The 9,950-nt window shown below is 65.1% G+C and overlaps 1 protein-coding gene across 4 annotated transcripts in view; it reads right to left on the bottom strand.

Annotated features, from left to right (window-relative positions):
* Positions 1-545: 545 nt before the first annotated feature.
* The window catches only part of PPP1R12B (protein phosphatase 1 regulatory subunit 12B), a 170,531-nt gene continuing 161,126 nt past the window's right edge, over positions 546-9,950 (bottom strand). For 3 of the 4 annotated variants that reach the window (XM_043485862.1, XM_043485867.1, XM_043485866.1), the window contains 2 exons: positions 7,527-7,689; positions 546-4,815 (listed from right to left, as the gene is read on the bottom strand). In XM_043485862.1, coding sequence (XP_043341797.1) covers positions 7,555-7,689 — 135 coding nt within the window. In that variant the 3' untranslated portion in view covers positions 546-4,815; positions 7,527-7,554. The remainder of the gene's footprint in view (positions 4,816-7,526; positions 7,690-9,950) is intronic. The other variant, XM_043485863.1, reaches the window with a different exon arrangement.

The following is a 9,950-nucleotide window of genomic DNA, read 5'->3' as shown; positions in this document are numbered from 1 at the left end:
CCGGCCGTGAGGAGCCCTCGCTCCGTACCTGCTCCTGAGCCCCAGACCGTAGCCGGGCGACCGCGGGGGACAAGGCGCCTGCCCACTTCCCGGCCCCCAGCGTGGTGACGGGGCCTCCGCAGGGCATGAACAAACCAGGGGGGCGGTGGGCAGCACGGGGTGGACGCAGGGCCAGGCCTAGGCAGCCGCACGCTGAACGCCACCATCTCCGGTGACCCTGTCAGCTGCCTTTACGGTCTGAAGCTCTGGAGGGGCTCTGGCTCCCCCGACCCAAGCGGTGGCCCTGAGACCCCGCTGCGGAGGGCAGAGGCCAGGGCCTGGCCCCGAGCCCCAGGGCCACCGCCGGACGCCAGGCAGCCCCACAGACGCCCCCCGGGCCCCTTGGCCACGCGGCCGGCCCGGTGACGTGGGGACGCCACCCCGAACGTGCCGACCGTGTCTGAGCTTGGACACTAAGCAGGGTCAGGCCGGCTGGGAGAAATACCACAGGCTGGCCTAGACGTGAGGTTCTATGAGCTCCGTTTCCTAAACCTCAGAGACCATCACAAAGTTAAAACACAATTTAATTTACTCATTTATAAATACTGTTGTGTTTACAGGCATCATACAGATGTGAATATTATTCCCAAACTTTCAAACACAGAATACTTAATAATACTATATAACAACAACCAGTAAAACAAAACCATTCACCTCAGGGTTGAAAGGCCACTCAAAAGTTGCATAAAAATACATTCAGCTCACGAAGTGCGTCCGGGCTCCCACCTGAGCCCGTCCCCCCGGTGTGTGTACACGGAGATGCTGTCTCGGAGGAGTTGGGGGGTGAGGTGACGGGCGGGGGCGTGGGGACCCCGGGGAGGTTCTCACACGTGCGCTCCACCCAGTCGGCCAAGGCCGCAGAGGGGACGGGGGGGACGATGGGGACCAGAGCCACAGCCTGAGGCAGAGCCCCTCGTGGCGGGTTGTGGGGGACACAGTCTTCCCTCCTGACCAGACAGCCGGCTTTCCGGGAGCTCAGAGGGCCCCGCCTCCAGGGGGCCTGGCTCGAGGCCGGTCCTCCCTCCCAGGACGGCTGGTGGGGTGGAGGGGGTGGAGCCCGGAGCCCTGCCGGCACCCAAGACCACAGAGGCGCCTCCAGCTGGAAGCAGGGCCGCCCCCAGGCCCCTGCCAGGCCAGGCCTCCGGCCCAGGGAACGTGCACAGCAGGGAGCTTTGTAACCCAAGTTGGGGCGACTCGAGGAAAACCACCCCTCCTCTGAGCACCACGGGCTCCGAGAAAAGTAAAGACTGAGCGTGAAGATGATGAGGGCGGGGGAGGGTGGAAGGCATGTCTGTTCCGGAAGCACACAGGCGCCTCCCGAGGCCACCTTAAGCGGCCACCCAAGGCAAAGACCACTCTGGAGTCCCTGTCAGCGAGCAGAGGAACCCGAGCGGCCCGAGAGGAGAGGGGCGGCGGGGGGCAAAGACATGAGTTAACAGAGCCGGAGGAAGCCGGGCTGAGGCTGTGCCGTCTCCAAGCAGCAAACACGCTACACGCAGGCTGGAACCAAGAGCGACCCCCGAGCACAGCACCCCTCAGGGGGACCAGACTCTCGGCGGCTTCTGTCTGCAGTCTTCTCCCCAACCTGCCGTCCAGCCCGGCCTCCCAGGAGGCGGCGCCGCCTCTGCCTGGCCTTTCCTCACTCCAGATCCCGCTCGCTCCCCAGGAGCCGTGACAGTGACAGCTCCCAGGCCCCCAGGAGTCAGCACAGGTGACAGACGCAGTCCTCAAAGGGGGCTGCACGCTCCATCCTGCAGCCCTGCTCCGGGCAGGGACCTGGGCCCGGGACAGCCCCCAGGAGAGGCTGGTTCCCACCCAGGAAGGTCCTCTGCCTGCCTAAGGCAGAGCTAAGACGGGGCAGCCGCTGGGGAGAAACGCGGCCCAGGGCCACCAGGAGCCACACCCGCTCTGGGAGGGCCATTCATCCAGAGGCTCGCCCGGCCACCAGCGGGTACAGCCACTGCCCTCCACGCTGAATTCACTCTCCCGCTTAAACACACACTTAAAACAGTTTGAATGGAGAAGAAAACAAGAATTTATGACGTTAGAACGAGCAAAATCTGAGTGTGAGAAATTATCTGGTCTCCTTAGGAATCAAAAATATCACGGACTCTCAGGTCTGGAAGACCCGACCCCAGCCCAGCACAGCGGCACGGCTGCCCGGGGCAGGCCCAGCCCCAAGGCCCCGACGCCCGACCCTGTCCTTCCAGCCGCTTCGTTCTGCCGCGCCCCTGCCTTCTCACGGTGCCCGAGGACTCACCTCCCAGGTACTGACACCTGCCCTGAAGCTCAGCATGGGGACAGCACTCGGTGCTGCCCACTGGGCCCTGACCGGGAGGACCGCCCACGCCCACCGCCAGAGGCGGGGGCGCCAGGGCTCCCCCGCCGGGTGGAGCTGGGCCCTCCCTGCTTCCCGTCGGAGGCATGCGGGCTGGAGCCCCAGGAAGCCCCTCCGTGCTGTCCCCACTGCCTCGCACCCGCAGCAGCACCCACCCCGTCGGGCCCCCGCGCCAGCAGCCTGGCTGGGAACCAGAGGCGGAAACGGGCTGCTGGGTTCATCCCGGCAGCCCACACTCAGGTGGGGCGGGGGGCCGCTCTGACAGCCCGACCCCTCCCTGAGGCAGGGGGTGGGGGCCGGGGGAAGCCAAGGCCCTGCGGGAGGAGGGGGAGCCGGAGGCCCCGGTCCTCGCGTCCAGGAGCAGCGGCCTCAGGGACGGGATGGTGAAGTGGCCAGGCTGCAGCCGGAGGCCTCGTCATCAGGCCTGGACAGGCGGCCTCCCTGAAAACCGCAAACCAGCGATGACGAGGAGCCTCCCAGCCGCTGACCTCCTGCTCAGGCGCTGCGGTGATGAGGCGGAGCCCCAGGGGCAGTGAGGAGGCCCTGACCACCACCTTAGACCCGCATGGCCTGGAAGGAGACCGGATTCAGGGTCTCCTAGAGTGAGCTGGTGAGGCCTGAGACCAACCACAGGGCCCGCCCTCCCGAGCTGGGGCCTGTCTGACACACAAGGGCTGCAGGAGGCGCCCGTGGCCCAGAAGGCCCAGCCGGAGCCCCTCTGCCCGCTCTGCCCAACGCGAGAAGGGCAGGGTGACCCCTCCCACTCAGCCTCCTCCTCCTGAGAGCCAGCCCTGTGCCGGGGTCAGCGGTCAGAGTCAAGGGCCCCTGCGGGGTCCCCCAGAACAAAGGGGTGCTGCATTGAACACTGGAGCTTCCTCTGATGTGGCGTCACCCCCGGCCCGCCCATTCCCACCGTCAGATCCCCCATCGTGCGCATGGGGAGGGTCTGCACGCCCTGAGAAAGCAATTTTGCCCCAGAAGACAGACCTCCTATCTGGAACTGGAACTTTGATCATAGCTCTGGGTTAAGGAGTATGGGGCGCTTCTGAGGGCCACGGAGGAGCTGGGGCACTCTGGTTTCTGACAGACAGGTAGCGTCTGCTGACAACTTCACACTGGATGTCAAAAGCAGCCCCAAAGCTGACCTGCATGCTCACACCAGCCGAGGAACAAAACTCCGACAGAAAGCACACGTGTAAGTGTTGACACCAAGGCATCACCAAGGACTCACGCCCGAACTCTGTGCTGGACCAAGTGGGTGGTCCGTCCAGGCTTCTGTCTGGGGGAGGAGGCTGTGACGGGACGAGTAGGGAGCAAGGAGAGCAGGCCATGTGCGGACGGAGCTCAGGGTCCCCAACTATGCACGGCAGGGCTGGCATGTCACGGGGGGCCTCAGGAAGACCTCCGCTCCCACCAGGAACCTTTCTGGCTATCAGCGTCTCCCAACTTTCCAGTGATCAAGGCACAACCCCCAAAGCTCCCTGACCCAAGGTGGGGTCCCTGGACACGGCTATGGAGCGGGACCTTGCCCCTGCCAGAGCCTGGACTCACTACTGCTCCTAAGCAAGCGAGTGCCTTTCCCCAGACACGCCAACAGTCACCAAGTCAGCCGTCCTGGAGGCTCCTTGTTACGAGGGCGTGGACCCCACTCACGTCCGCCTCCATCAGCCCGCCCCATGCCCTTCACAAGCCCTCAGGACGGGAAATCAGGTCAAGGGAACCGAGGCAGGTTTTCTGGTGAAGCAGCTGCTGTGACGGGGGGACAGGCGGGCTGAGAGCCCGGCCCGGCTTCGCGGGGCCTGGCCAGCGTCTGCGCCCCGGGCACGCGCAGCGGGGGCACACGGAGGACAGGGCCAGCACAGAAACGGGGGATGAGCGCGGGCCTAAGAGACGCGGTCACCCGAGCTCGGGCGGGCGCTGCAACAGTCACGTCACCAGGAGGCTGGTGGAAACGCCGCCACCACCAGTATCTCCGCGTGGACTCAGAGCAAAGTCAGGTCCTGAGAGGCAGGGGCGAGCGGGCCCCTCACGGAGCCGCCGTTACCTCGGACCGGGCGTCCCGGCGTCGGAGCTCCCAGTGCGGGGGGCTCACCGCCTGGGCCAGGGGCCACACGGGCGAGCGGGCAGGCGGCGGGAGGCCGGGTCTGAGGCGGGCCTGGCAACCCCAAGCCGCCTCCGGATGCCCAGTCGCTGAGGGTCACCGTGGTGCCTTGACGGGAACTGTCTGAGCCAGCGGGGGTGCTGGGGGGCCGCTGAGGGTGCGGCGGCGGCTGACAGCAGAGGCAGGTCCCGGCTCGGCCGGCGAGCGCAGACGGGCACGGACACGAGCCCCCCGTCAGCCCCGGCCGGGCCTACTTGGACAGTTTGCTGATGACTCTGATGAGGGCTCCGTTTTCGTCTTTCAGCCTCTGGTTGTCGGACTTGAGCTCCGTCAGGACCTGCGGGGCAGAGGAAGAGGTGTGAGGCTGGTGTGACCTCCGCAGGCCCGTCCCTCTCTGAGGGTGACCAGTGTCGGCTCACGGCCCCGCGGCAGGGACACCCTCTCCCCTTCCTGGGCAAGTGACTGTTTCCTGCGTCCTCCCTGGGAGCACTGTGGTCGGAGAATCTGGGGCAGGCACACGCTGGGGACACAGACGTTCGGCGGGTGGTGGGGGAGGCAGGAGGCGGGGGGCACAGCTCGGGCCTCCGCTCACACATACAGGACGACGTGCGGGTCCCACTGCTGCAGCCGGGGGAACAGGACCACTGCGGCCCCCGGGGCTGTGGCGCACAGGGCTGGGGCTGCCGTGGGGGGCAGACGCGCTGTTCCGTCAGCCCTGGACCCTCACACCCGGCTGCTCGACCTGTGGGACGAAGGGAGCAGCGGCCCCCAGCCCAGGCCGGGCGTTCCCACGGAGGCGTGGGGTCCAAGCGCCCTGATGGCCCCGCAGGGATGCGGCTGGTACGGGAGGCGGGGTGCAATAGAGAACCTGTTCACCACGAGGGCAACTGAAATCTCTACTCCCATCTGCTCAGGGCAAATGTCCTCTGCTCAGTCATTCAGGTCTATAGCCCCTGTTGGGCCATGTTCCTGGGTCCAGGTCTGGCTCTGCTGGTAACACTCAGGGGCCAGTGTGATTCCCGCAAAGGATGGAACTGTCCCCTCAGCCCCTTACAGATGAAGCAGGTTAAGTCGCAGACAGACGTGTGTGGACTGCAGACAGAAGTGCTGGTAGAGAACAGAGGTGTCTGGAGTGTCAGGACGGCCTCTGGGGCTGGAATACAGCCAACCTCATGGCCACAGATGTGGACAGGAGCCCAGTGTCACCGTCCATGCACAGCCCCTCACGGGAAGGCCGACACTGACAGACACGGGGCCACATCAGGCACCCGGCTCTCTTCTCTGGGTTTACCACTTTGTATCTAGAAAGGCCTGCCCCTGCCCTGGTCCCCCACAAAGCAGGCACTCCGAGGGGCCCGCAGCTGTGGCGTGGCATGTAGGAGGGCGCTGATCCAGATACACCAGAGCAGAGCAATCCTCTGCGCCCCTATGATGCCCACCCCGGCCCCATCAGAGCCTGGACGGCATCCCTGCCCACCCTCAGCCTCAACTGCTCAGACGCCTGGGCCAAGAGCCTGGGAGAGGCCCTCTGACGTGCCCTCCAAGGCTGCCGGCAGATGCCCGGGCCATGTTCCCACAGCGGGCTCTGGGCGGGAAGAAGCTCCATGTGGGAACGGCCATGTCACCGCCAGCAGCTCTCAGGTCGGGTCTGAACTGCCCCTTTTGAAAACATGTACAAACACGGCCTCGACTCTCGGGAGATTCACTTCCAGGTTAAGACTCGATTCTCCGGGAAAACTAGGCCGAGGCACTTTCTCAGCCACCCGAGCTTCTGCTGACAGTTCGGGAACCCTCGGAAAGGACGGAAGGGGTGCAAACCGACCGGAGAGGCTGGCGCTCAGACAGCAGAGGTCGGCCTGCCCCACACTCTCCCAGTGACCTGGGGCGAGTCACTTCTGACTCAGAAGACTCAGTTCTTCCCACGAGAACAGTGACTGGTCTCTCACTGAATGGGAACGTGTGGGCACAGAGCTTGGCACGGGCCCGCACAGATGACCACCGGCCCCGGGGTCCCCAGCCCCGCCAGCATGGGGTCCAGCCCCAGCCAGGCCTGGGATCTTCTGCACCAGAGGGCGGGACTGAGAAAACTGGGCCATCTTTTGGGGTGCCCAGTTCACCCCGAGTCAAGTGCTGATCTCCCTGAGTGGAGCGTGGCCCTCATGCACCTTCCCAGGAGGCCGGGGGCTGCTCGCCCGGTGGGGTACCCACAGCATGCCTGACAGGAACGGGAGGAGGGGGTTCAGACCCGGCGGGTGCTAGCTGCCAGCTACTGACCCAGAGGTACAGCAGACAGACAGAAAGAAGAGCAGGCCTCAGTCGGGACTGATTATATTGTTGCTGGAAATTAAAAACTCGCTTCAGAGAGTGAGACTGCACAGCAGGGAGGACCGCTCAGGCCACCTTGGCAGGAAACACGCCAACCGTGAGCCGGTCTTCAGACCACGTGAGGGAGAGCGTCTGAGTCCAGTGGACACAGTCCCTGGTCCTCCGGTGACCGCTCACGGCCACCTGCCTGTGGCCCCGTCAGGGAGGGCCTGGCCATGGGAGGGGGCCTTGCCCCAGACCCAGACCTGTGATGGGCAGGACACGGACCCCAAGATGGGAGAAGACAAGACCCAGCGCGGGAGGTGGGTGGAGAGGAGCAGGCTCAGAGCCCCTGCCCAGAGCTTGCTCTGGGCACACAGAACAGGCGAGGAGCTCTAGACACCCCGGACCTCAGCTCAGAGGCTGACCAGCGTGTGGGACCCAGCCCCAGGCGTCTGAGCCTGCAGCCCCTGCCCTTGGTCACAGTCACCCCAGGCCTGACCTGACCGCTCCAGGGAACAGGCTGCACTGGGGTCACAGCTGACCGAGAGCCCGATCTCCCCGAGGTGTTCACACACAGGCCAGGACCCACGGACCCGCGTGGCCACCTTGAGGGAAGAGTCTCAATAGAGCCCAGGCCAGGCCCCTGCCCCACGCCTGCAGACCACCAACCTTCACAGACCCCACACGCGTAGGCTCTGGGGGCAAATGCAGAGACCGAGGCTGACAACAGAGGGAACGTGCCTGGAGTGGAGGGGGGGGGGAGGCGGGACTAGAGCCCCTGGGGGTCCGAGCCCTCGACGGCCTCCGAGAGTCTGGCCACAACGCGGGTCAGAGCCCGGTTCTCGGCCTGCAGCTGCTCGTTCACGTGCTTCAAGGTCTGAATCTGTTTTAGCTGGTGGAGGTTCTGCAGAGAGTGAGACACGGACGGACAGACAGGACAGGCCAGAGAAGAGAGAAGTGGGACAAAGAAGTCACATGACTGTTTCTGCTTTTGGTCTGCATGCAAGGAAGGAAAGGCAAGGCGGAAGGTGGCGGGTGGGCAGGTGGGGCTGGGGGCTGGCTGGAGCAGGGGTGAGTCTGGGGGCTGGTGTCCGGGGCTGCCCTGCTGCCCCCTCCTCGCGTCCTCCCAAGAACTTGGATCCCAACTCCCATCTGTTTCCTCTCTGGGTCCTTATTGCCTCCCTCATGTTTCATTTTAAGTGGAGTGAGGCCTGTGGGAGGTGCTCCTGAAGCAGGCCCTGACGTTCCCCAGACACACCGGCCCCAGCAAGGCCTGTTCTGCTGCCTGGAAGCCAGGGTGGAGACCTGCCCCCTGCCCTGGCTCAGGGCTGGGACCTTGTCTCAGAAGGCAGACAAGTGGCCGGCGCCAGGCCCGTCCAGCGGTCACCCGGGACAGTGGGGTGGATGGAGCAGGGTAGCGTGCCCATGGCCGTCCCGTAAAGGACTATGGCCAGCGATAAACAGGATCCTGCCTGGACCAGCCCTTCCCACCAGGTCTCTGAGCCTGAAGCTGAGACCATCAGCTTTGAGAGGGAGAAAACGGTCTCGCTGCGAGAACAGACTTCACAGATGGAGGCGATGACCTGTGGGTTACGTGACTACAGACAGGTCGCCAGGCACCAGAGAAGGGTCTCTTCTGCCTACGCAGAGGGGAAGGACAGAATCGGAAGGTCAGAGAGGCTACAGTTTTTCATGAGTGAAAGAAGAAAACGAGAGGCAGCACGAAGGGGAAATGGTGAAAAGGAAACACCCACAGACAGAGACTCGCCACCTCGGAAGTGGGAGGGTGGCCCACGGTTCCCAGGAGCCCAGAAGGGCCGGGCCACGGGGTCCTCTCAGCGAGAGGGTGAGCGGGGTCATGGTGCAGTGCGTGGGGCCAGGCGCAAGGACCCGTGGACAGTCCACAGTGCTGCCCCTTCCCTGGGGCTGACGGGACCAGCGCTTTCGGCAGTTACAGTCCCTCCCTGAAGTGGTCCTTGCCTCCTAGAGCGGCGTTCAACTAGGAGAAGGACTCTCAGAACCTATGAGCACAGGCGGGTCGAGGGGAAGAATGTGGCTGAGGGAGCAGGGCTGAGAACAGGCGTGGCACGGAGCAGCCGAGCAGGGGGCCAGGGTCAGCCAGGGATGCTTCCAGAGCAGGAAAACAAAACTCCAAGAGCAGTGTCCTCAGGGACAGGATGCAGGGCCTCCCATGCCAGCGCCTGGGGGAGGGGAGGGGAGGGGAGAGGAGAGGAGGGAAGGGGGGTGAGGAGATGGGGGAGAAGACTGAGGAGATGTGGGAGGGAGGTGAGGAGATGGGAGAGGGGTGAGATGGAGGAGGGGTGAGATGGGAGAGGGGAGGGGTGAGGAGATGGGGGAGGGGGTGAGGAGATGGGGGAGGGGTGAGGAGGGGAGGGGCGAGGAGATGGGGGAGGGGTGAGGAGATGGGGGAGGGGAGAGGAGATGGGGGAGGGGAGGGGTGAGGAGATGGGGGAGGGGTGAGGAGATGGGGGAGGGGAGGAGGTACAGGGAGGGGTGCGGGAGTGCGGGGATGGAGGGGAGGAGGGGAGGAGGCTGAGCCAGGGTGGCGGCTGCCCTGGCCAAGCTCTCAAGCCCATCGGCACGCTGACCTGTGTGCCCGCAGAGGCGGACACACAGCCGCCTCCCGCCCAGCTGCGTGTGGTTTCCCTGGGGGAGCCAGAGATACCTACCTTTCCAAGCAAAGGCCAGCAAGGCTCGGGCACTCACAGCCGCACAACCCACACCCGCGGGCCAGACCCCTCAGGGGCTGGAGTCAGGAAACCGGCCCCAGCCCCACCTGTCCTTGAGCCCCTCCCGCTTCCTGGGGCTCCCTGGAGGTCACCCCGCCCCCCGCGACCACGCCTGCAGGGCCTGAGCTTCTGTATGAAGGGAACAGGGTGCAGGTATGACCAGGGTCCGCGGCTGGCCGTGAGAACAGGGTGGCCGCATGAAAAGCCAGGTTCCGGTCAGCATGCCTACTGCCCAGGGCGCAGACAGTCATGCACAGGCCCCACCGGGTTCCAGCCGGCCGGCACAGAAGCCGGGCCTCGTGGGGCACCGCCCGTGTGCCCACCTCGATCCAGAGAAGAGAAGGCCTCGTGACCCCGCTGAGGGAACCGCAGGCGGAAGGGAGGAGACAGAGCCAGCTGCCTCAGCTGCGGCCTG

Source organism: Cervus canadensis, chromosome 13, assembly GCF_019320065.1.
Source record: "Cervus canadensis isolate Bull #8, Minnesota chromosome 13, ASM1932006v1, whole genome shotgun sequence".
In the NCBI taxonomy this organism is placed as follows: domain Eukaryota; kingdom Metazoa; phylum Chordata; class Mammalia; order Artiodactyla; family Cervidae; genus Cervus; species Cervus canadensis.
The sequence above is the reverse complement of the archived record's forward strand: the minus strand, read 5'-3'. Positions and strand labels throughout refer to the sequence as shown.